Source organism: Mercenaria mercenaria, chromosome 2, assembly GCF_021730395.1.
Source record: "Mercenaria mercenaria strain notata chromosome 2, MADL_Memer_1, whole genome shotgun sequence".
Taxonomy (NCBI): domain Eukaryota; kingdom Metazoa; phylum Mollusca; class Bivalvia; order Venerida; family Veneridae; genus Mercenaria; species Mercenaria mercenaria.
The window spans coordinates 43,166,128-43,193,636 of NC_069362.1; the positions used below are offsets into that span (position 1 = coordinate 43,166,128).

Here is a 27,509-nt window from a genome sequence, read left to right on the forward strand (position 1 = left end):
TCGTAACAGAGTGAGTTACCAATGACCCCGGTCTAGGGACATTTTTCAGAAAACATGTATTACATGCCAATACAACATCTTCTTTTAAGTAATAGGGCAACATACAAACAATGCTTATAAATCATAACTCTGTATTATATAATTCATGAAGACGTTATGTAGTTTTGAAATATCTGGTGAATGCATTCAAATGTTAATATCTGTATTTTAAAAATATTAATGTGATTTTTTTCTACATTGGTAAGGAAAAATAAATAAAAAAAATAATCATATCATATTAAAGGGAAGTAATTGATAAAAAAAAAATGAAATGCATTATATTTATATGGTACAAGAGAAACTTTCAATTATACACCAGAAAAAAGTTAATTCTAGTGTTGGTCAATGCACTGCTGCACTAAATATCAACCTAATGTATTGCAGCCATAATAATGCTGTATATAATAATGCTGTATTTACCATATATACCATAAAGATCTAACTTGTGCCTGGCTTTGCATTCTGAAAGTCTACAGATGTTAATAGTTTTTTTTTATATCTATCAATACCAATCATCTTACTTCAAACATATTTTCATTTTTGAATTAGTGAGAAAATTGAAATAAAAACACATATACTGCACTTTATCATATAAAAGGGAAGTAATTTCATGTACAATCAAAACAAGAAAGTTAACTTTGGTGCCCGTGACCTTGACATTTGCTCATGCATCAATGTCTTTAAATGGTGAATATTTATAATTGTCAAGTTAATTAAAGACACACTCATGCATAAAAAGTTACAGACCGGACAAAAATATACCAAAATCTCCAAAGGTGACACTGACCTTAAGTAAGAGGTCTGAGACTTACGTGAAACAAATCAATTTGTTATGATGATTTTTAGTTACGTAAAGATCCATCCACGCAAAGTAAATTTACTGACTAGTACAGAAATTACCTATTATCTTTGACCTCTAAGAAAGACCTTGACCTCTGAGACATGGGCTTGATTCTTACAAATGACAAATTGTTTCATTATGGAGATATTTGCGCCTAGTGATCTTAAAATTCCTTGATGAATGGAAGAGTTATGGGCCGGACAAGAAACAGCACATGCTAACAGTTGACCTCTAAGTGTGACTTTGACCTAGGAGCTAGGGTTTCGGGTCCTATGTGTGACACATCAACTTATTATGGGAACATTTGTGCCAAGTAATTTTAAAATCTCTTGATGAATGGTAGAGTTATGGACCGGATAAGAATCAGACCCTGTTAACATTTGACCTTTGAGTGTGACCTTACCTTGGAACTAGGGCTCTAGGTCTTGCGCGTGCATATTAACTTATTATAGTGAACATTTGTGACAAGTAATTTTAAAATTCCTTGATGAATGGCAGAGTTATTAACCGGACAAGAAAAAGACCATGTTGACGTTTATCCTCTAAGTGTGGCCTTGACCTTGCAGCTAGGGATCTTGGTAATCTGCATGACACATCAACGTATTATAGGGAAAATTTATGCCAAGTAATTAAAAAATCCCTTGATGAATGGCAGAATTATGGGCCGGACAAGAAACAGACCCTGTTAACCTTTGACCTCTAGTTTGTCCTTGACCTTGGAGGTAGAGGTCTAGGTCTTGCGCATGACACGTCGTCTCATTATGGGGAACATTTGTGCCAAGGTATTTCAAAATCCCTTCATGGATGGCAGGTGGCAGCCTGTGCTGTTTTACACAATTTTAGACCAAAACACTTCGAATGTTCTAAAAACTTGTTGCAGCTATGAGTAAGTATTTAATTTCGAGAATTTGGCAGTGATCCTATAAAATAGTATTTTGGGTCCTGATTAGATGAAATTTACTCCCAAAAAAAGTCAATTTCATACCCCCTTACTTAAGATAGTTTTAGTCGTAATATATTATTATGGATGTTTGAAGTTGCAAGTCCTTTGCTTTCTACAGGACGTAAAAGTGAAAATGCAGACATTTCTCTAGACTTACAAAGTCTGTTGAGATCAACTTATCTGTAATAATATTAATTTCTTTCTTCATACCGACAAAGATATTTTCTCAGAAAACCATTGTCTCTCTAGGCTCATCTCAACAGACTTATAAAATGCGATTCCGAGGTTATATAACCATATATCATCACGAAGGGCGATTAGTACCACGTGTCAATAGTCACCCCAAACTGACCGGCAACAAGATTAGTTGAACTGATTCAAATTTCTTACTTTAACATTTGTCAAAGGTTTGAATATTGCTGAATATACTAGAACGTTTTATTGAATCTATTATTTTTATTACCTCCCTTTATGGCTCTAACTATATAAATTCATGTGCAATATTAGGGGTTATACATTGCACCATGTCATTCTCAGGGACCACTACAGTCTAATTAACATGAATCTGTATGTAGATATAGGGACTGTAGATAGGAAATCATTTTGTGATTTATTGCAGATATTAATCTACCATCTCACATAAGTAAAATATCTTGGGAGGTATATTGAATAAATTATTCACTCACAAAAATTATTTGAAGGAATCTTGAAGATTTTTTTCAATTTCCAATCTCTTCCCTTTCTTAAATTGACAGTATTTTGATATATACATTTTCTATATATTTCAAATTTAAATTGTGTTTTATTTATACTTACTAGGATCTTTTATAATAAGTGAAAATTGAATACTCACCAAGTCATAAAAGAATTGAAGTTTTGGGGCAGTCGGCCAAAGGTTACATTACATCATTAATATATTTGCAATGATTGCTAATGACATGCTGATTATTAGCAGGTATGAAAGCTGTCCGCTTCAGAATCGCATTTGACAGAGGTAAGAGATATTGTATTTTTTTCAGAAAGTGCTATTAGAGAGGATTGGTTTTATGGCCAGGTGCTTTACGTCTAGCATTTCTCCTTTTACAACAATTTCACCCACTGACAGGTAAAACTTTGACATTGTTTACAAAGAGACATATTGAAATGCGTTGTCACTCTGAACGTACAGTTCCAGGAATAGCTCTAAAATGGTTTAAATTTTGATTTTTTTGTTTTAATTATACATTCAATCAATATTTAAAGAAATACTCGATAACAAACCAATCAATATTCAGAGTATTTATAAATATATTTCCTTTAACTTAAAAAAAAACTTAAATCTTCATTCAAAAAAAATGCAGAAACAACCTGAATCTACAATTTATGATGTGAATCATAACTTAGGATTGCATAATATTCATGAATTGCGTGATTTTCACGATTACATGGTTTGAAAAGAATGAAAATTGTAAAAAATGTATATATATTTTTGCAAAATGTACTAATACTATTTTTCAAAACTACTTTCAATTGCTTCTAATACACCATTGATGAATCGACAGACCTTACCATTTCAAGGCACTGTGAACAAGTGATTTAGATTGCATCACTCCGGTATTGCAGAGACTTCTGGATGTGACAGTATTGTATAAAAGCACTACAAAATTGAAAAATGGATTTAAATACTTCAATTTGAGTCATTTTCCGTCTTTAGCTCCCCCATGATGTCCTCTGGTGAACTGTTATTTGTAATAGTTGATAAAACTCAGTACATGTTTATAATGTTATAGGTGAATCTCGCTTAAATACATGTGGCAAGAATATCAAGAACAGTTCATTAATTTGAAATAACAATTAAGTTTTGTACATGTATTAATAACTAAGGAAATTGTAAGCATTTAATGCCTGATATAAACTGTTTATAATGGTTCAACAATGTGCCATTTCTGTTTTTGTCACTGTCGCTGGAAGTGTATTTTTCTCTTCCAATGTCTTATAACGTCTTACGGCAAAAAAAAACCTATTTACCATGTATGTCAATAGGTCAGCTTTGAGCAAAACAAGTAAAGTCGGACGGTTATCACACATTACACAGATGACTTCACTTGATAAGACGTTTTGTCAATCAACGCTCCTGGTTTCATTTTATGTTTTGATTCAACAATAAAATCTAAAGACTGTTTATCGTCGTTATTTGGCCATTCTCTCATATTCCACGTAATGCGTAACAACAGCACAAGAACTAAGATTGCGACAGTTCTGCAGGCCACGGACCACCCAAACACGTTATAGCGGAGTGTGTCTAAATTGTAGAAAGTGCACGAACCGGAATCTCCGTTTGACCATAGCAAACACGCATGGTCAACTAATTTCCCGCCAATAACCGGCCCAGGCAACCATGCTGAAAATTGAAAGAGACATGTTATAAGATCATTAAAAATGTACATAATTATATCATCAGATACGTGTCATATTATTCAGATAATCTAATGCAAATCTGGAAACTTCTTGAACTTAGTTCAGTCTCAGTTAAGGTTGTGAACCCGTAATGACGATCGGCAATTTCCGTGTATTTACGTATACTCCGTATGTGATTTCGGCATCCTTCGGCTGTAATAGATAATTCTATTTCATAACAGTCGGAGAATGTCGAAATCGCATAGAGAATTCGTAATCGAACGGAAGATGACGACTGTTATTGCGGGTCGTCTTACGATACTTAAAGCTTGAAATAGTTTGCAGTACGCATTATCTTTCTTCATTTTAGGAACTTTAAAGACAGCAGAATAGCTGTACACAGCGATGGTTCCTTTCGTCATGCGACTGCAGTTGTTGTTGCTAGTTTGATAACCTCTCATGAAAGACTCGATTAAACCGAGTCTGCTACCATGATGCTTGGTTAATTTCTAAGCTTCGAAATGGTCTACTTGTAGAATTTATTGGATGAAAAACGTGCAAAGAAATAATTACCAAATAACGACATCGAAAGAGCAGACAGACCAATGGCCATCGACTTTATTTCATTTGGTACAACTCTGTTTAAATGGAAAAAAAGAACACATAGTAAATTCAAACGAAAAGTCCTTCTCTGGTCAGAATGTTGAAACAATTTTAATTTTTTAATTACAATTATCATAGAATAAATTAAGATGAAATTGTAACTGTAACGTGTCCTGCATGCCTTGGAATTGCATGTACTTTTAAAATGTACCATATTTGCAGATCAATATTAATTTATTTTGATTTGATGTTACAATTTCTGATAATTTCATAAATGCAATGCTTTAGGACTATGTAGTTTTTATGTGTAACAAATGATTGACAAATATTAACAAATCTCATTGAAGTATTCTAAAGAGATGTGATCGATTTAATAGAACAAAAAAATATTTACTTTGTATCAGATATGCACACTATAACAACTATACTTAGACCTGTATCAAGCAGTCAGCCAAGGAAGCAACACAACCTGTTTTCTTATGACAGGTCGCTGCTCACGACAAGTGGAATTAAGAAAATAAACTGTCACTTTACGATGTTTGCTGACTGGTTGCTCAAGGCAAATAGCAGAGGTCCTCCGTGACCTAGTGCTTCAGGTCACTGACTTCGAATCACTTGCCCCTCATCGATGTGGGTTCAAGCCTTACTCGGGACGTTGAAGTCTTCATATGAGTAGGCCATCCAAGTGGCTTACAGAAGGTTGGTGGTTCTACCCAGGTGCCCGCCCGTGATGAAATAATGCACTGAGGGACACCTTGATCTTCCTTCACCGTCAAAGATGGACAGTCGCCATATGGTCTATGAGTGTGTTAATGCGACGTTAAACCCAACAAAAATAAGGCAAGTGGTTTCCTAATAAAAGTGGCCACTAAGGCAGGCTCAACTGCATTCAATATTACGTTAATATAGAAAGGCAATCAATATGCAAGTCAAAACATTTTTCTCTTCACAAAATGCAATTAAACTGAATACTATAGACGTCATACACTAGATTATATTCAGGTCAGACCGCAAATACGGTGTATGTATATCTAAAATGGCCATATTGTTTCTTAGAAGTTGAAAGAGATTACCATAATCTTACTGTTGCAAATAATTCACTCTAGAATGTGCCTTGGTTGATAACTTTAATACAGGATCACCCACCTTGTACAATTTTAGTGGGTTTTTTTTCAGTAACAAGTAATGGAAAGAGTAGGGTTTCATGTGAAAACTTTCTTTAGTAATTGATTTGCAATCATTTTCGTTCTACTGTGACTTTAACCTTAATCTTTAGGTACTGACTCAAAAGAAAAATGAGTTATCATCTGACAGCCAATAAGTGAAATTTGAACGCTAAAATGCTCTTCAGATATTGGTTGGTTTAATGTCACCATAACCTTGACCTTTGGCATACTGACTCAAAAACATTAAGGGTCATCTGTTGACGACACGCAATAATTATCGCAGAGGTGTTATTTAGTTGAAAGTTGTTTTCATTCTTGAGATTAGTATCATCTTTTACCTTAAGCTACCGATCCCAAAGACCATAGGGTTCATCTGTAACCAGAGGAAATTATTCTTTGAAGTTGGATGACTGTAGGCCGAAACGTTCTCTAATTATAGCAGAAACCTATCTTACTTTCAAGATCACTGTAACCTTGACCTTACACTTACCGATCCAATTACTGACACAGGTAATCATGCGATGAAGTTAGATGATTATAGGCAAAAAGCGTTTTATATTTAGAGTCGACTACCAGAGACGACAATATATAGAAATAAAAACAGGAACACTTACTTAATAATAAAGACAAATGTTGGCATCATAAGACAAGAAGAAAGGAAACTTCCAATAAAAGACACGATCATAAACGGCCATAGCATATCGCAGTCAAACTGACATAGTCCTGTCGTTACTTCACCATTTGGTACACATGTACAGTTGGTAAATTTCTGAAAAAAAGAGAAATAGTAGAAATTAATTTCCATTTCCGTTACTTAAAACTGTTATCGGAGTGACGTTATTGTGAACTAATCACGGCGTCATTTCCGGATCGTGATTTAAATAAATTTGCTTTAAACATTATTATAGCTAATGCAGAACTGCAAATGTTGTTAAAAGGGATTCGGTAAATTGTATCATAAATGTAAAAATGGGTATTAGATGTAATCATCCTTTTACATTAAAGTTTCATTGAAAAGTACAATTTCTCTGGTGTAAATACATTGTTAGGACAAATTCTTCAGCTAAAGAACGACCATAAGAAAATGATAAAAAATATTTGGTTTAAGATATTTTCTTTGATAACAATTTTCTTAACTCCAGAATGAATATGTCTTGTATATCAAATAGTTTTCATCACAGCAAGATATTTTACGCATATCTGCGCATTACCTTAACCAGCCACGTTGTCTCCATATGAATAAAACGCAGAACAATTTTATCAACAATAAATTTAATTTGTTATTCAAAAATACCATTCGTCTTGATTAATGGCACCAATTTGTTTCCGCAAATATTGCCTTTTTTTCCAAGCCAGAGCTAATAATTGTTTTAAAGATTCAATTGCTCCGTTTTAAACTATACATGGAGAGAAAACCTTAATAGTGTCACTGTTTCTGTGAAATGTCGATGAACTTCTCTTTGCACATATTTTTCCGTAAAAAAACTAAGTTTGTGTATAAGTAGGGGTCCGTATAAACATATTAGGATTTTATCTGGAAATAATAAATTTAAAGCTTTTAAGAGCATGTCTGGAGATTTAGGTAAATTAAATCAGAGAAAATGTTTCCAATCGTTAATACAAAGAGAAGGTACCAAGAAAAACAAAAGCAAATGATTTGTGATCTTGACATTATGAATTTATTCACACGCATGCAGTCTACTGAACATGCCACAAAGTCTGTTAAGCTAGCGTGAAATCATTTAATTTTGTAGTTACAAATTTTGTGTGGGTTTGTCTAAAACGGCTAATTTCGTTGGGATGTGAATTTGCTAATTTTCTTTATCAAATGAAAATGAATTGGAACGTTCCCTGTGCGTTAAGATTTTAATATCGTGGACTTACGCAATCAAGAAATCCCTGAAAATTAGTTCTTTTTCTAATATATGTGATATAGCAATATACATTAAAATGTGTGCAAACATGTAGTTTGAATTCAATTGTATTTACATATATTTAAGTTGAATAAAAAAAACTAATCTGTGAGTTTTTACCTGTTGGAATGTTATTGTTATGTACATTTTGAAACATCTGTATTTAGATATTTTTTAATTTCTTAGTCAAATGTTTTTTCTTGCCATAAAACTGTATCCCTTACGTATAAATGGTCTTATAAGTTTTCCCACGGGTGTCTCGTGCAAAAACTTTGTTCGACATACGACCAGTCACTTTGAAATGTGGTTTTTGATAAATAAGCATATACAATGATGCATTAATATATCTTCAAATTACTTTTTAGTCTTTTGTACAAAAATGTCAACAAACCATAAGAGATCCCTGAGAACATCCTGCGTGGCAAGGTGAAAAATAATTTATTCCTTCTGAATCACATACGGGTAGAAATGTATTCCCACAGGCACAGTCACTTGAACATGCACTGGGTAAGTCTGTAGACCTATTGTTCAATGATAAAAATATATTATGCTTCTTATTAATTCCAACGTCACACTTGCAAAACTGAAGTCATATTGCAATTTTTCCGGCTTTTGATGGTGGAGTAAGGCATTTGTGTAGAACCACCGACCTTCCGTAAGCCAGCTGAAAGGCTTACTCACATGGAAACACTACCACCAGTGATGAGAATCGGACAGCTGAAGCAGAATCGATTAATCGGTCCGATTTTGATCTCTCTCCGATTCGATTAATCGAAAGAATCGGAACCGAAAGATCAATACAGACTTTTGTAATGTGGCAATATGGTAGTAACAGCAAACCTTTTTCAAGACTTTCAGATTATTGTATGACTATTTTTATTACTTTTTATGAAGAATTCTATGACACAGCTACTGTACTGTACAGCCTTTAGCAACTGTAGGGCAATTATGGCCCAGTTGTTCGAATCTTTAACCGGCTGTTGACCTATCTGCTGGTTAGGTCTTGATTCAAAATATTTGTCTTGATGGGATTTTTTTTATTTCATTAAAAATGCAGTCCTTAACTCAAAGATTTGTTTTTCAAATTCTTCTGAAATGTCGACATATAGCCTTAAAAGTTAACCAACCGATAACTTAACCGGCTGTTCAAAGGTTCGAACAAGTAAGTCCAAACTGCGATCTGGGAGGAACTATTGGACCAAATGCAAAAGTAACTAGAATTCATCTTTTGTCTATGACTCAAGGCCTGTGATTCAAGTCATGCTAGATGCACTGCCAAATTTGACATGGAATACATGCTGGAGACATTGCTGGCAGGTCTGGAATTAGTTTATCATCTTTTTTAAAGTAAATCCACTATTTTTTATTGAAGGAATAATAAAACCTTGTCAAATAAAATCTGAAAATTGTTTCCAATTAGAGTGGGGTGGGGTACGTTCGTTAATGTACGCTTTAAAGCATATTTTGCAAACAGCTCTGATAGTATCAAGGTTTTCCTTAGAAGGAGCCAACACCCGGCATTCAGGCTTCATGCAAAACCCAAAATATTTCAAGGCGTCTGATTTTTTACTGCCCGGGCAATAAAAATTTTATTATTGTTACGATCATGACAGCTGGCCTGACAGCGTTCTCCACTTTAAAGAGCAGATATTTTGTAATACTAATCCAAAGATTATAAAAGAGCAAAAGTATTTAAGCTAAACAGCGAGAAGTATCTGAAAAAGTCCTGAAAGCGGGATTTTAATTTTTTAACAAACTCAGCGACTAGAATCGATTCTGTTTGGTCAGAATCGATGTCGCCGACTTTGAAACTTTGGCGTTGATTAATCGAACATCGGTGACAATCGGGACATCACTAACTACCACCTATAACGAGATCGCGAATCAACAAAGATGAATTTAACTACCCGGCAACTGAGGTCCCTTACTAAAAGGAAAACCTAAAGTTAAACAAATGAATAGATGATATGTTATTTCCGTTTGTTGTATATCTGTATAATATAATACCGCATATATCTGACCTGAACAGACGGTAGGTTACTTACATTTCAATCCTAACTATGGCATTTGAAATGCAGTCGCAAAACACTTTACCAATTTGCTTTTGTAAAATATTAAAGAATTGTTTTTTTTTTCATTTATACGTTCTTATTTACTAAACATTGATGTAACAGATAAAACACTTTCATGTACGATATCAAGGATTTATCATGTAAAATCATACGTTGTGTCCGGCCAGTCGTTTATTTTAGGATTATCACAGCCAAGAAACATGGTTATGAGTTGTATCCCAAATGTCGGTATCTGTGTTGATAATATGAGCATTATGCACTTCAGTGGATTCAACTTTAGTTTCTTTGTGGCTACCCCGCCGACGAATGTGCCAAGGCACACAGAGGGAATTCCAAGACCAGCTGAAATTTTGTATTGAAAGGCAGGTTAATACATCATAAATGTTTTGAAAGAATGAAAAAATAGTGGTCACTATCTTTTTCCTCCTACAGAAACGTAATGTAACTGATTAGATCTATTTGAGCAATTTACTACATTAAATAAATTGATAAAATGCACTAACATGGCAATCAATTAGATGTATTTTCTTTGTTGTTAAAGTAATTGTGTTTGGTAATTACAGACGTCTAGTTTGGCGCATCACTTGCGGCAGACGACTTACCGGCGCGTCGACGTACTTGACATTGTTAGACAGTCCAGAGAAGCTCAAACAGCTAGGATTTCCTGCCTTTGTGAGACCGGTTTTTCCCTACCCGAGAGACAGCATGGAATGAAAGATCGAGAAATAGCGAGGATTTTTATCCCTGCTGTCCCGAGGCCTGGGAAAACAGCTCTCATTTACAGGCAGACATGTGAGTATAGGTTATAGATCTTTGTTGACCTTCTTTGCAGTAACGGAGCGCAGCGGAGTGAAAGCAATAATGATGCCTATTCCTTTAAAATAGGCTATGCTATAGGAGGGGAGATAACAGCGTTGGTATGATCTCTGGTTATCTTCCTTTTATAGTAGTAGTAAAACATATAGCGTGTAATTATCACACATTCACCGTATTGCCTCTTCAGCAAACAAAGGGTAAGAAAATAAATTCACTATAAGATCAATATCAAGTGATATATATTTTACTAATAGTTTAGCAGGTAAAATTGTAGGTAACCATTAGCATGTACTATATTTACCAATTAATGGATTTATTTAATAGGTACAGCAAAACATGACATAGAAAAAACAATAAGTGAGTCAATAATTCGAAATTCTCTGGTTCACACCCGTTAACCGGTTGCGACCAAAACAGTTCGTGGCGGACAAAACAGTTCTCCGATATTTTTGCCGGCATCTATATTGGGGTAAGTATTTTCGATCCAAGAATCGGTTAGTGCAAGATATGTTAAAGATCTTATTTTCTATAAAAAGCAGCATGAACAAAGAACATGCCATGTGTTTCCCGTTTAAAACTAACGTATATTGAGTAAGTTATGGCCAGTTAAAAGTGTGATTTTGTTGAAAAAATACAAAAACGAAAGTTTATCGCAATATATTTAATTTAATTTTCAACATATGGCCATAGTATAAACGTCAACCTTTAAAATAATGTTTGCTCTGAATATTGTCCAACTTTTAACCGACAAAGCGGAATATTCAACGAGTTATAGACATTCAAATACGACATGGTCTAAAAAAAGTGTTGCGGCATTGCACAGTTCAAAATTATTTGTGTGGCGAGACAGAGCAGTCCTGTGTATCTTTTTTATTTTAGTTAAATAAATAGTGTCTAAATAGTGATATCGAGCATGTAACTATTAAAAAGTAATATTTATATTCTGACAACTGCAGATCATTTATTGAATATCTAATAAATTTACATTTTGCAGTAATGGACGCACCGAAATGAAAGCAATAGCTTAATCAATAACGAAATCAATAAGTGTCTTTGCTGACTCACTAGGAACTCTGTAACCTGGCATATTAATCCAATAAGTGATAAAAAATGGAAATATTTGGCAGCTTATTGGATATTTAAACTAATTAAATTATAAGAATCCTTATATAAGCCAATCCATAGTTCGAACAAAGACCACTCACTTAAATCATTAGGGAGAGCTATACATAACGAGTGTGAGTTCGAGTTCAAGTCCCCGGACGACACTTACGTCCTCTGTGACTATTTGAAAGAAGACAATGTTACTAAAACCTTTCTTCCTCCCACTGCGATTCGTGGGGAGAAGTTGACAGGTTTTTTGGCTGAGAACAGGGTAGAACCACAAGTTAGGCTCGCCGTTATATAACTGAAATACTACAAGAAACGACACTAAACCCTGAACCAACAAATAAACAAGCAGTGTTCGGTATTTAACAAAACTTGAAAATCTATTTCAGATCTCATGTTATAAACTATTTATAGATTGGTTGCATTCAGACCTCGGGCAAATAGTAATGATTGTTTACTAACAAGCCCAATTTATTCCGTAAATGTATGCTACTGACCGGCATGGCATTACATGAAAATCCAAAAATTATCCTTTATTTCAAAATATACTTGTAAAATAGTAGCAACTATGGACTGGCGATGTTTATAATGAATATACGCGTATTTTACATCAGTGTATGCATAAGAAATGCATAATGTCATCTCCGCTGTACTATTTAAACATTAGAAATAATCAATCCTTAAACAGACACAATGCACGTTGCTTTACCGGTACCGTGGCTATTAAAACTACGCAAATGTCGGTACTAAATCCAAGGTTTACGTTTGTCTAAATTTTTACTCACTGAGACATTGCTGAGCTAGTACCGATTCTTTTGTCAGCTTACAATGAGGAACGAGCTTGATATCACTATTTATACTATTTATTAAACTAAAATCACAAAAGACACGAAACTGCTCTGTCTCGCCACACAAATAATTTTGAACTGTGCAATGCCGCCACACATTTTTTCGACCATATCATGTTTGAATGTCTATAACTTATTGAATATTGCGTTTTGTCAATTAAAAGTTGGACAATATTCAGAGCAAACATTATTTTAAAGGTTGACATTAATAGTATAGCTGTAAGTTGAAATGTGAATTAAATATATCACGATAAACTTTCGTTTTCGCATTTTTCAACAAGATCACACTTTTAACTGGCCATAACTTACTCAATATACGTTACTTTTAAACGAGAAACATATGGCATGTTCTTTGTTCATGCTACTTTTTATAGAAATAGAGATCTTTAACATATTTTGCACCAACCGATTCTAGGATCGAAAATACTTACCCCAATATAGATGCCGGCAAAAATATCGGAGAACTGTTTTGTCCGCCACGAACTGTTTTGCTCGCAACCGGTTAACGGGTGTGTGGTTGCTAATTGGAATTTTAGGCTAATTGAACTATTAGATCATTTTTCTTGCATATAGTGTTCAGATTGGATTGCGATGACAAATAGTTTTTGAGTATTTCTTGACATTATGAATAGTATTTATGACTATAATATTGACTGTTCTGCTATGTGACGCTATTTAAATGCACGCTATTTTAGACGAAAAAGACAAGAATATCTATCCCAGGCAGGTGAATGAAAAGTGCGTAACGCCTTCGTTTAGAATCTGTTTGATTTACGTCATAATTACATATTATGTACACTCCAACATGATAAAATGTAAAAGAAATCTGGAATCTTCGTAGAACTATTTGACAATCCTTCAACATATATATCATGACGTCAAGATATTAAGATATTATGACGTCAAGATGCGATGTAATAAAAGAAAATTTATTTGTTTCAGTGTAAGATCGAAATATATTTCACTCGTGAACACCATAATTTACATTTTCAAACGTGGCTGTGCCACTCGTGAAAATCTTGCATATGGTGTTCACTCGGTGAAATATATTTCGATCTTGCACTGGAACACACATATATCATCTATATCTCAAACACTTACCGAGAATGATGTTTGCTTTCCAAGCGGGAATGTTGTACATGTTCTCCATGTATTTGGGACCAAACGAAAACACTGAACTGACTCCAAGTACGTTGCAAAAAGTTGCTATTAGCATTATTGTGTACGCTGGGACACTCAGTACTTTGAAAATACTCTTGAACACCCCTGTACAAATAAAAATGGCAAAAAAGTGAAGCGCTTACCAACGAGCAGACTGAAAGTATGTTCGTTTAATTACAATACATATTCTTTATTGTTGTATTATTATACTTTTCATTAAAAAAATCTTTGCACTTACTCACACGTTGGAAGATTCTGATAATGGAAGGGCCAAGTAAGGAACATGATAACAACAGGACAGAGAGTTCTTCGGTTCCTTTAAGCAACAGCTACTTTAGAACGATCAGATAAGTTGATTCAAATACTTTTTAGACAGTTCATCTTTTGAAATTACAACACCGCCAAATTAAAAATGTACTAACATTTCTTGACAAAATAGTACGATTTTGTGTTCTGAGATAGTCAAGGTTTTCATAAAGAATAGTTTTGTTATAATTCCATGTTACAAAATGTTTCGCATACCTAAAATTTCCCGGCAAAATGATCCGAAGATTTTTCCTGATTTAGACGAATTCCCAGGAGTCCTGCTTTTAGCTATTGTCGATGGTTTAAGACTTGATGGAAAGAAAAATAACGGCAACGCACATAAGACAGCAGCAACGCCAAACGCAAGAAATCCGAGCCACCAAGCGCCCAACCAACGCGGATCATGCGGGTGCAAATCAACATCTGAAAAGAAAATAAACTGTTGCTTTTTCCGTATAAGATTGTATTATTTTGATGAAGAAATACTTGTTTCAGAGATAGTTCTAAATATTGCAGTTATGTCCGACTTACGTTCGACTTACGTTCATATTCTCATAATGATTTTAGTCAGTCATTTTAAATGATGCTGTTTTCATCAAAAACAAGTTTTGATGTTCACTGACGTCTCTGAGACTTTGTATGACAGTTATATTGATGGAAATGATATACACAGACGTTTACACATATAGATATGCTTTATTACGTTACCATTACCATGACATCTAGAGAGATGATTTTGCTTTTCTTCATGAATTCATAGTACACTATACGGATCCTATGGAGACATACAAAAAGTGATATGCATTATTGAGCCAACCTGTTAAAATTGCTAATTAAAGCACTTATTCCCTTCCCTTGTCTGATCTTGAACAATCCATGAAAATTAAATATTTTGACTATGTTATGGTCTTCTGTATCTGGTTCATCCAACGGCTGTACAGTCTTCATTCTATACAGTTGCTTGCCAATATATTGTGTTGTCTTAACAAGAGAATTGCTAACAGAAAAATTGCAGTTTACATGTATTATATTGTTTACAGTTACGACTAATTGGAATTGAGACATCTTAATGTTTTACAAATTTGTGTAATTGTTGTACTAATATTTTACGGAAGTTACTATCAGAGCCTTGATATTTGTGTTGTCTTGTATTTTAACGTCACACCGATACTATTGTAGGTCATATTGTGACTCTCTAGCTTTTGACTGAGGAAGATGACCCAAGGTGCTCCTCTGAGTATTATTTCAGGCACGAGTGGGCACCTGAGTAGAACCACCGACCCTTTGAAAGCCAGCTATTAGCTTCTTCAATTGAAAGAGTTCTACACCTAAAACGAGGCTCCGAACCCACAGCGGTTAGGAGTAAGTGACTGGAAGACAGCTGCCTTAACCACTACCAAGGAGGCTTCGTCGCCGTGTAAAGGTTGATAACTGACTAAATACACACAAAAATATGCAGTCTATTAATTCTGTCCATTATTGCACTCTTTATTTGTGTACGAATTTAAATAAACCATTACAAAAGTATTTCGTCTGAATGTATAAATAAAATAAACGTATAAACTCTAAAAGATGCCTTTTAGTTTTTTGTTTGTAAATGTCTTGTTTGTATAGAAATTTATGTAAAGGCTGGATGCTTTGATCACAATGCAATGTTTGTATTTAAACAGATAAATGGAATGTATTTCTTTGAACTGCAGACTACTGAATCAAGAAGAAATCAATTTACATTCTAGGAGTAGAGTGAGGTAGAAAATAGAAGCAGGCAACATCTGCTCTATAAATACAGAAAATTTTAAATAGACTTTTGAAAAATACAAATATATGTAAAGTCATATGGCTGTGTGGAACCGTGCTTCGATGGTCTTCAAAATGTTGCTTGTTTCAAGATAAGACATAGAAGATGCGTCGCCGAGAACGACGCCGACATCAATGTTAAATGACACTTTGATCCATTAAAAAATGCCCCTACATGCTACACAAATTTTACACTCCATTAAATTTTTAAAGTTGGAAAATGATCATGCCGTTTTCAATAGTGTCAAACCAGATGGTGTTGCCATTATCTTTAAATTAGTGATGTTGTTTAAAACGTGTGAAGATAAATGTAATAAGGGTGATGATAATAATGAATCCGACGACGACTGAAATGAGGGTATTTTGCTTGGTCTATTATTTTGGAGTATAATTAACTTTGAAAATTTGTAGTATTACCATTGTATTAATTTGAATTAATGTAAAAGTACGGATGACAACAAGGAAACATTTAAGCAAACTTCTGTATGTCCTTCAACAATTTACAACAGGGTCCATATTCATCACCGTTTAAAGTCTGCAGCTTAGACTAAAGAAATGCAAAAAAAATCAATTTGCTATAATTTTGCCTACAGCAAAACTTCGTTGAGCCATTATTATTTGCAAAATGAAGAACTCTGCAACATTTCCTTGCAATCTATACATATTTGACAATGTCAGATTAAAATGAAATAGTTGGCATTTTAATGTCTTAAACTATTGCTTTTGCCTATATTAAATGCATTTTGGCACATTCTGTGACAACTACTCTGAGAATTCATCTCTTACTACGCCGAATGTAATCTATCTTTTTTAATTTTGCTTCTTATCAGATTCAGGTTAAAGGTCAGTAATTCAAATCCTTCTTTGTTTCATATAAAAAACGACAACTTCAGGTCGTCTTTACGTATCTTTAGAGAACATCACTTTTTCCTACACCTATTTTTCATGGAAGTTCTATCACAAATTTACGAAAAAAAAAGAAAAGAAAATAGGGGGTTATGTAGTTCCTAGTGAAATGCCAGTCAGTTGTGGTCTGCTTCCCTAGAAATGGCGCATATTTGCTCTCGTCCGCGGAATAAACACCTACTTCCGGTTTCGATCTGCAAAACTTGCCATGTGGGGTGTATGAACATGAAAACCGTCTCATTTCGTGCAGACTGTATTCTAGTAGTGAAAAATGGTGATTAAAGCACTCGTTCTACACGAATTTGCGCAAAAAATGGGAAGATTAGGATCTATTTATTATGGACTTCTTTCTACACCACGGAAGCACATTTTCGACCGAATTACTGACCTTATTCCTTCACTCATACCCCATTTTTTTTTTTCTTAATTATCTTTTCAGCCTTTTTTTTCAGCAAAAAATGTGAAAGTGCTGGAATTGGCCATGAAAATAGTTTCTGAGATTTTGCACTTGATAATGAAGCGAAACAATTTGCCCAAAAACAATTGTGGTGAGTTTGACATTGATACGTCTATGTTAACTTAATACCTGTAGGTAAACCATACCAAGACAATGTTTTTTATACTTTTTAGTTTTTAAATTAATTGTACATGTTTATCGGTATGTGTCTTCAATATATTGAAATATACATGCATACTGTGTACACTTTTTTTATAACGACCGAAGACTTGAGTATAAAACGAATATATATCTACTTGATATTTTAACATTACGATAACCTCCTCGACGCACAGTTAAAATGTAGGACGACTGAATATGAAACCAGTGTTAAAAGTACATAATGTTTGCATGTATATTTCAATTAACTTTTTTCTCATTTTATTTTTGCTTAATTCGCTTCACACAGCTTTGAAAACTTAATCGCATTCTAAGAACGATTTATAATTAACTGTTAAATTAAAACTGAATTAAAACTTCAGAAAATAACCCATTAAACATTCTTTGTATAAACTTTGTATAAGGTTTTACAAAATTTAGAATAATGCGAAAATCTTCGAATTTATGTGCATAATCTCTAGATTGGTTATGTTTGAGAATCCTCATCATTGGTTGGTTTGTTTTTTGTTGTTTTTTTTTTGTACATTTTTGGGATAAGATCATATTTCAAAAAGATAAAACCTGTGTATAATCGGGATAAATGTGATCAAATTCGCCGATAAAACGATATTAGCGAGTTGTTTCTAATAAATCTAAAACTGGCAAATGAGTATCAAGTAAGTGCAATCACATTTTATTTCTAGAAACAACGAATCTTATCAAATTACAGCTTTGTATGCAATCCTGTTTATGACTTTACTTTAGCTAATGGAGACCCAAAATGAAACAAAGCTATTAAAATACAGAACTCTTTCAGATAAGTAAAAACTGAATTATGAATTACTGAATTATGCACGTGTGCTAGCAGCTAGCAATTTGGAATTTGCCACATTTAAAAGTTGAAATGAGACAGAACGTGTCTTAATCAATTTGAGAAGGATTGAAAATGTAATTCAATGAAATCCAAAAACAAACCAAATGATATATCTATATAACCTTCAAACACTACTATATTTCTGTTGACAATACCCTATTCACTCCAACAGATATTTGGAAACAGATTTCGAGTAAATGACTTTCTGTAAAGAAGACAATCTACCTTAAAAGGCGGGCCTTCATATGAGATATAAAACATTTTCAGTGCGCAAACTAATATCTCGATATCAGTTTTTAATGTATTTTTTCCTGATATTCTTGTCAATGGCTCCACAGACAGAGAAATCACAGACACATAGTATGCATAGTATAAGAGAGACAACTTTTGATGTGTGTATCCCGAACTTGTAAAGAATGCACTTTCTTGAAGCTTTTGACTACATTCATTTACCATTAATTTTATTGCTTCTATATATGAGCCGCGCCATGAGAAAACCAACACAGTGGGTTTGCGACCAGCATGGATCCAGACCAGCCTGAGCATCCGCACAATCTGGTCAGGATCCATGCTGTTCGTTAACAGTTTCCTCCAATTCTAATAGGTTTTAAAAGCGAACAGCATGGAGCCTGACCAGACTGCGCGGATGCACAGGCTAGTCTGGATCCTAGCTGGTAGCAAAGCCACTATGTTGGTTTTCACATGGCGCGGCTCATATTTGTTTGATACTATCAAAATACCAGGTGCTGACGACTCTTCGCTCTGCAACTATCAACGATCGTGAATTAAGAGTATTTATCAAAAATATGACAACACAAGAACATTTTATTGATGAAGAAATAGTATTAATTTTGATACGAAATATAGAATATCCTTAAATTTTAAACGACCTCGAGAAAATCAGATTTTATCTTTTATATTTGTTACAACAAGGCTATTCAGTACTGGAAAAAAAGTGAACATTCGCGGGGAACTGTTCAGTTTTTAAAAGCTTAGATCTAATTTCATCATACTCGTTTGCAAGTTTATACGGTCACTTAAGTTGCTACTCGCTGCGTTTCATTTTAAAGGTAGTAAATCAGATTTTGGTCAACTAATGGATTTTTTTTAATTTACCAACTGATCATTTACACACACATCAGATTTTCACTGGAAGTATTTTTAAACTTTGATTTTCCTATCCTGGTTGCCCAACCAAGATAGTGTTATTTTAGCATAAATATAAATTTAATAAACATATTTTGTCTACGGAATGTTATGAATATAAGCACTTCTGTATTAGAGTTGTCAAAGATTTGCATTGACAAGAACATATTTTGACAAAATTAATTAGAAATGCAAGTTTATAAAATTATTATTACCTCCCTTTGTTGCGCAACCAAGATAGATTTGAAATAAAGTAATTCTGAAGCTACACATTGTTTCAAAACTTGCATTTTGTTTCAGGTAGTTGAAATATTCCAATAGATATCAAATGCAAATGTAAAACTAGAAATTATACTGCAATTAAAAGAAATAATACACTTTTTAAATACTTTCGTATTAGAGGGAGAAAAATTTATGAAAAGTAATAAATCATACATTTCCAACAGGGATCTAACTGTATGTAATGGGTCTTTTTGTTCCTTAAATAAATCTCTAACAGAATACATGAAAACTGAAAAATGTCAGAAAATGTTGTTCAAATGTGATTTGATAGGAATATAAGTTACAAACCCGTTCAGTTTCTTTCCAAAATTTAACCTTTATCATGCTTGACATGGTTGATTCTTCCTTTTGCGACCAGTGTAGATAATGATCAGCCCGCACATCCGTGCAGTCTGATCATAATCGTCACTGTTCGCCATTCAGTCACTATATGTTTGGTAATCACCCCTTTTAACAGTTAATGGTGTTGTCCAAATTTAGAGATGGACAAGTTCATTATAAGAAATTTAGTAGGGTAAGGGTTAACTGTCAGAAGAATGTAATCATTTTTAAAGTGATCAATAATTTTGAGCAATGAAATGGCGTTCTCTGTTCACATTCGATAAATGACTTTCTGTTTGGTAACTACGACGAAATTTCAATGTATGGATGCGTAAAGCAGGCTTCCCGAGAAAGCCTTTTACACATGCCTTTCTTGCTCTCTATAATATATGCCTGACACACTAACAGCTTGACTAGTCCGTCAAAGTTCAAGACTTGTATTGTATTGTCGTTTTGAAAAGTTAAAACGAATACAAAACAAAATGTTTGACAAAACAAAGTTATGTAAAAGTATTTAACCAATAAATACTGAGGGTGTTGGAATAATCAGTAAGTTAAATTAATTTCAAGTTTAACTTTAAGTGTTTTTTTTACAGGTAGCAAGTCGTCATAGCGGCGCGCTGGAACAGAAAACCACACAAAGCAGGCAAACATTTTGTTCAATATCTTCAAAGTTATAGCTGATAATCCTTGAGAACGTGTTAGAATGGAAATGACTATCTCAAACAATGAGTTGATCTTGAATGCAACCATTGAATTTGTTGTCCAGATGCGTATGATCATATCACTCTAGCTGCGCCCTCGTGGTATAGTTATTTTGCATCTGAACTCCAAACAATAATTTTATTCAACGACAAATTACTAAATGAGATAAATCATTTCTTAATCAAAATTTATGCTAATATTTGAGAAAAAAGTCAAGATCTTTCCATTAAATATCCTGCAAATAGCTATCTTGAATATTAGTCTAATGGAATCTGGCTATTTGTTGATGTAGCGTAATGGAAGGTTTGGGATTGGCCATAAATACAAATTTATTTGAGTGCTCCTCGAACGATGACACTGAAATGCATTACTGGGCACTTTTCTGTATAATGACAACACACGAAGTAGGTATAGAAAACAAGACTTTGAATAGGGGCGGGATAAATATTCTCAGAGACGATTTGGTAGAAGCCAGCATATTTGTCTGAAGTCAATCGTCCTCTACCAATGATTCATGCTCAGTTGCTAGGTACTTGAGGAGAAAATTCACTGCTGGAAAAAATTAAGGATCTCAATATAAGATTATTAGCACATGTAGCAGCGGTTAGAGTGTAGATTTATGTATTTACAGGACTTATGGTTTACAAAGTAATGCACAATCTAACGCTTACATTTACATCAGAAACAACCTCCCTTTCAGAAAACAGAACAAGCTATTGCCTTAAGATCATGAAAGAGGACAATTAAGATCAAGAAAAAAAGACATTATACATAAAAGGCTCCGAACTAATTACCTCAAACAGTTTGTTACTCTTGTAAGGTTCTTTTGGATAATATTCCCACAAATCTGCACCATGAGAAAACCAACATAGTGCATTTGCGACCAGCATGGATCCAGACCAGCCTGCGCATCGCGCAGTCTGGTCTGGATCCATGCTGTTCAATGACGGTTTCTCTAATTGCAAAAGGGTTTGAAAGCGAACAGTATGGATCCTGACCAGACTGCGCTAATGCGCAGGCTGGTCTGGATCCATGCTGGTCGCAAATGCACTATGTTGGTTTTCTTATGGTGCGGCTCATAAAAGGATTTTAAAAGGGCCAGCTAGAGAGGTTTTAAATCCACTTTTAAAAGTTTCCGTTACAGACATGCGTTAAATATTCCAACTGTGAATTTGTGCCTGTCGGTGTGATAGCTATCTTCTGTCAAATAATGCTTTAGAGAACATGTTTTGTTCATTATATTTAATATTTTCATTTGTTGTGTTTGAAGGTCTTGACATCGTTATATTAATAAGTTTAAAAGTTTGTGAAGTAAAGAGCTTATTTTTGTTGTTATTATCATTATTATTATTATCGTGACATGAACGACAGTAGTCCATTAAAACTTCTTTTGGAGATATTTTGAATTTAAGAGAAGTATAAGATAAAAACTAGTGATAAAAATGAAAGAAACTGTTAGTAGATAAATGTACCGGCAAAACTTTTATAGTTTTTTCTTATTGTTCGATGAATCTCACGAAATATCTAAAAATTGCGTAAGGAACCCTTAAATTTAATAAAGTCATTGGATATGGGAACACTTGTTAAGGATAATTAGATCGCATACCGAGGAGGATTATATTCATATAAAAACATATTACACGCAAACTGAACTCTTAAATTAGCTTACCTTCTACAGTGACCAAAGGAGCTTACCTTCTACAGTGACCGAATGAGCTTACCTTCTACAGTGGTCAAATGAGCTTACCTTCTACAGTGGTCGCGTTCGCTTAACTTCTACAGTGATCAAATGAGCTTACCTTCTACAGTAGTCGAATGATCTTACCTTCTACAGTGGTCAAACGAGCTTAACTTCTACAGCGGTCAAATGAGCTTACCTTCTACAGTGGTCGCGTTCGCTTACCTTCTACAGTGACCGAAAGAGCTTACCTTTTTCAGTGGTCAAATGAGCTTACCTTCTACAGTGGTCGCGTTCGCTTACCTTCTACAGTGACCGAATGAGCTTACACTATACAGTGGTCAAATGAGCTTACCTTCTACAATGGTCGCGTTCGCTTACCTTCTACAGTGGTTGAATGAGCTTACCTTCTACAGTACCTTTACAGTGGTCAAATGAGCTTATCTTCTACAGTGGTCAAATGAGGTAACCTTCTACAGTGGCCGAATGAGCTCACCATCTACAGTGGCCAAATGAGCTTATCTTTTACAGAGGTCAAATGAGGTAATCTTCTACAGTGGTCGCATTAGCTTACCTTTACAGTGGCCAAATGAGCTTGTCTTCTACAGTGGTCGAAAGAGCTTACCTTCTACAATGGTCAAATGAGGTAACCTTCTACAGTGGCCGAATGAGCTCACCATCTACAGTGGCCGAATGAGCTTACTTTCTACAGTGGTCGAGTGTACTAACCATCTACTGTGGTCGAGTGAGCTTACATTCTAAAGTGGCTAAATGGGCTTACCTTCTAAAGTGCTGAAGCGAACTTATCTTCTAAAGCGGTCAAAGAGCTTACTTTCTAAAGTGAGTTTACCTTCTAATGTGCCCAAATGTGCTTACCTTCTGATGATATCGAATAAGTTTACCTTTTAAAGTGCTCAAGTGAGCTAACATTCTGAAGCGGTAAAAGAGCTTACTTTCTAAAGTTATCAACTAAGTTTACCTTCTAAAGTGGTCAAAGGAGCTTAGCTTAAAATGTTTGAAGTAGTGGAATGTGCTTACCTTCTAAAGTGATCAACTAAGTTTACCTTCTAAAGTAGTCAAAGGAGCTCAGCTTAATGTTTGAAGTAGTGGAATGTGCTTACCTTCTAAAGTGATCAACTAAGTTTACCTTCTAAAGTGGTCAAAGGAGCTTGGCTTAAAATGTTTGAAGTAGTGGAATGTGCTTACCTTCTAAAGTGATCAACTAAGTTTACCCTCTAAAGTGGTCAAAGCTTAGCTTACTGTCTGTAGTAGAGGAAGCTTACCTTCTAAAGTGACATAAAGCTGGCTGAAAAAGCCTCCAAGTCCGTACGCGATTGCCGGCCCGAATATAGCTACGCTGGTTATTATTCCTGAAAACCACAAAAAAAATCTTCAAATAAGTAAATTACGGCAAGAGTAAGTTAAATTCTAAATGGTAATATAGGGAAAATAAAAAAAAATATATAAATGTAAAATGATTGCCATGAAACATTCCGCTGTACATCTACTGTTAAAGCGTTATGTTGAAATTAACCCAAAAACTGATTTTTTATTTAATTTAGTTCAGAATTCGTCAAATCCATCATGCATTTTCTTCGCTTAGTGGTGAAACATTTATGATTTGCAGGAGATTAGAACCACCTTCTTAGTCTTCAATAAAGTTTCAACGAGGTGATCTCCCTTTCTGTCCAAAAGCGATTCTTAGTATAACTTGTTGTGACTAAAAAGTAACTCTCTTTTTAATAACTGATTTTATACAAGTTTTATTTGATACACTAAACTACAAATAAGTCTATGATATGTAGTAATTTCTTGAAGACTGTGTATAGTTAGAAAACTTTCTTCGCTAAGTTTTGCTCTATGTGTCATTTTGCGCAGAGTCATTGTTTCACAGGAACCATAAGGAATGACAACATAAAGATAATTACTAGGAAACGCATTTGGATTGTAAATGTAAAATATAAAATATACGTGCGGAATAGTTTCGCAGGAACGATAAGGTAAATGATGACAACATAAAAATCTTTAAAAGGAAACGCATTTTAATTGTAAATGTAAAATACATAACATACGAGCAAATTTTGTACTGGTATAGTTCTACTACTCCTACAACTACTAAAGTTTAAATCAAAATTATGCTTCGAACCACTTACCTAAATAATACCCTGTTTCATTCTCCTTCGTATTGTCATCTAGAAACTGACCGAGCATAGGGTATCTAGGTGCCTTGCCGATACCTTGGATAATCATGCCGATAGCAATTAAAGCCATTGTCACATCTCTAGCCGTGTTGTCTGCCTCGATCTCTGCGCTCTCTAACAACACTGACATATTACTGGTCCTCTGTATGGCGGGAGTTTCAAACTCTGAAGAATTCTTACATAGGTTCAGACTTGGCAAATTGATTTTTATTTGAATACCATCTATATCAGTAGAAAGTGGAGCTGGTTTGAATAAGAAATGTGGTACGGAACAAAGTATCCCTGAGAGACCATACAGGATTGTAGACATGCACAACATTCGTGGAATATGCACCCGATTTGCAAAATAACTTGCAATAAGTATGCATACGGAATAACCAATGTCATTGCATGCCATTAAGTAACCTGTTTTAGTGCTGCTCAAGCCAAACTGTTTCTCTATAGTTGATACTTGTGATACTATGTACATAGACAATGATGCCGTCAGCAGTCCTGTAACACTGTATATACCAGTGAACCAGTTCACTGTTGCGAATTTCCGCATACCTTTCGGTTTACACGCACCGATTCCGCATTCCGGCTGCTTCCCAAACGACATCGTCCCGACCGTTCCTGCTTATACGGTACTGCTTTACGAAACTTAAGTACAAATGCACTGAACAGCGTATACACACTACTTAACAATATGTGATACTAAATGCTACCCTTATTAGTATTTTGTCCTATCTATTTCAAACAAGTTTAACTTTCTTTTAACAAATACTACTTCTATCCGCTACGGAAGCATTGTTTAAAGTGATAAACTCCAGCATTCAGTTGAAACAAATGTATAGTATACAACCTTTTCATTTTCGGTGACACACATTTTTTTTAAACATGATATTACCCAAATATTAAACCTGTTGTGTCACATGTCTATTTATCTGTGTAGGTCTGTTTACGTACATCACTATAATCATTAAACAAACATTTTTCAAAGTTCTTGATAAATATAACGTCTAGAAGATAATGAAAATAGGATAACATCATATATCATATAAATCCTCATTTACATCAGACTTACTTGAAGATAAAAGCAAGTTTAATTAAAATTTGATAATATATAAACAGTTCATTCACTCCAGTTAAATTATGTTAAAACTATATACAGCATAATTATACATCCTGAGGTAAACGCACTATTTATACTAATTTAGTTTGGTATAGGTATAAATATATTAGTATGGTAGCTAGTATGATTTTGTGGTAATAAGCAAACATCTATTTCAACCGCGGTCTTACCGCAAAAAGACACATTTTGACACAGTCAATCTTGTCGATTAGAACAATTAAGTTAAGGAATACTTCCCAAACTTTTAAGAAAAAGAAGAAGAATAGTGTATTTTAAAGATTAAGAGCTTAGGCCATTACATTATGGTTCCTCGTCCACAGCCCTTATAAAATGTAATACAAGATTAAACACATATACATATGAGCCGCGCCATGAGAAAACCAACATTGTGGCTTTGCGACCAGCATGGATCCAGACCAGCCTGCGCATCCGCGCAGTCTGGTCAGGATCCATGCTGTTCGCTTTCAAAGTCTATTGCAATTAGAGAAACTGTTAGCGAACAGCATGGATCCTGACCAGACTACGCGGATGCGCAGGCTGGTCTGGGTCCATGCTGGTCGCAAAGCCACTATGTTGGTTTTCTCATGGCGCGGCTCATATATCAAATATTATATATCGTTTTAAAGGTGAGGTATGATCCAGCATAGTATTGAGAATGAGTAAAAAAAACACTGCCGGCTATGTCATTGAATATAACATAAACCATTTTCATAATAGTTTTAAACATGCATAATGCATATAATAGTAATGTCTAGATTATCTTTTCTGTAAACAACCTTATAGCCGCTCGTATCTTAAAGCATTATAATCGATGAAGCCTGCTAAGTTGTTTAATGTTTGTTCTATCTATGTATTAAGCGTATGTTTCTATAATAAATATGTACATTTGTTCCAGTGGGAGGGGCTTGCCAAAACTTCCTAATATTCATGTTAACTGGGACCAATTACGGTAATAAAGCAATTTGAATAAAGGTATTTCTTTGAATGTAATTAAATATAATTTTTTTTATCTAAAGCAGGTAACCGATTTAGCTTAAAGTATGTTAATCTTCCATGGTGCCCTCTTACAATAAAATACACAATATTAAGGTCTACAACTAAACATAGTATCAGAAAATAGAGGAAATAGATAAATAACTGGTTAATGATTTAAACATTAAATCTATTCATCCAGTAGTCCATTTTACAGTTACATTTGTAGCATTGCAATGAGGATGAAAAGGCAAAAATTTCCACACAACTGATCCTGAATAAAAAAAAATCTTACCTTATAGTTTAATGGTTCTAAATTCATGCTGGTATATAGTAACTTAATGTAGTAGCAGAACGTACTAGTTTACAGTCAACCTGTCTTTAAAATCCACTGTTTGGAGAGACGAAAAGTGGCCGTTGTTTGAAGGTGGTCTTTATTCACAGGTAAAAAGTTTAGTAAACATACCCGGTAAAATGGGAAACAAAACCAGTGATCTTTGAGTCAGGTGAACTTTTGGTGTATCATTTCATTTACATAGCAAGGACGCTAACCAGTCGACACTCACGTATTAAACATGCCTTTTGTAAGAAGAAGTTTAACAAATTTTTGAATATTAAATATTTTCAAAGCTTGATCAACATCTTGAAATTAGTTAGCTTAAGTAGTGTGACATGCTTGTTTTTGTAATCTTGCAAGTTTGTTTGTGTTAATTATACGTTATCCCCG

General features: G+C 34.3%; 1 protein-coding gene across 1 annotated transcript; it reads right to left on the reverse strand.

The window, feature by feature from the left end:
- Window positions 1-327: 327 nt before the first annotated feature.
- On the reverse strand, window positions 328-25,623 carry LOC123562149 (solute carrier organic anion transporter family member 2A1-like). The gene is made up of 9 exons (XM_053536375.1): window positions 24,652-25,623; window positions 23,782-23,868; window positions 14,411-14,617; window positions 13,829-13,993; window positions 10,106-10,295; window positions 8,273-8,402; window positions 6,583-6,737; window positions 4,773-4,837; window positions 328-4,203 (listed from the first exon to the last, which is right to left on the reverse strand). The coding sequence occupies exons 1-9, from the start codon at window positions 25,295-25,297 to the stop codon at window positions 3,890-3,892; spliced, it is 1,959 nt and encodes a 652-aa protein (XP_053392350.1). The 5' UTR covers window positions 25,298-25,623; the 3' UTR covers window positions 328-3,889.
- Between the last annotated feature and the right edge of the window lie 1,886 nt (window positions 25,624-27,509).

Bases quoted from the DNA above. Each gene is read 5' to 3' on its own strand.
- LOC123562149 (XM_053536375.1), bottom strand. From the start codon at position 25,297: ATGTCGTTTGGGAAGCAGCCGGAATGCGGAATCGGTGCGTGTAAACCG. The intron at 6,738-8,272 runs GTTTGTTGACAT...TCTTTTTTTCAG, and splicing joins GTTCTCAGGGATCTCTTATG to AAATTTACCAACTGTACATG. The intron at 4,204-4,772 runs GTAATTATTTCT...TTCAATTTTCAG, and splicing joins TCTTTCGATGTCGTTATTTG to CATGGTTGCCTGGGCCGGTT.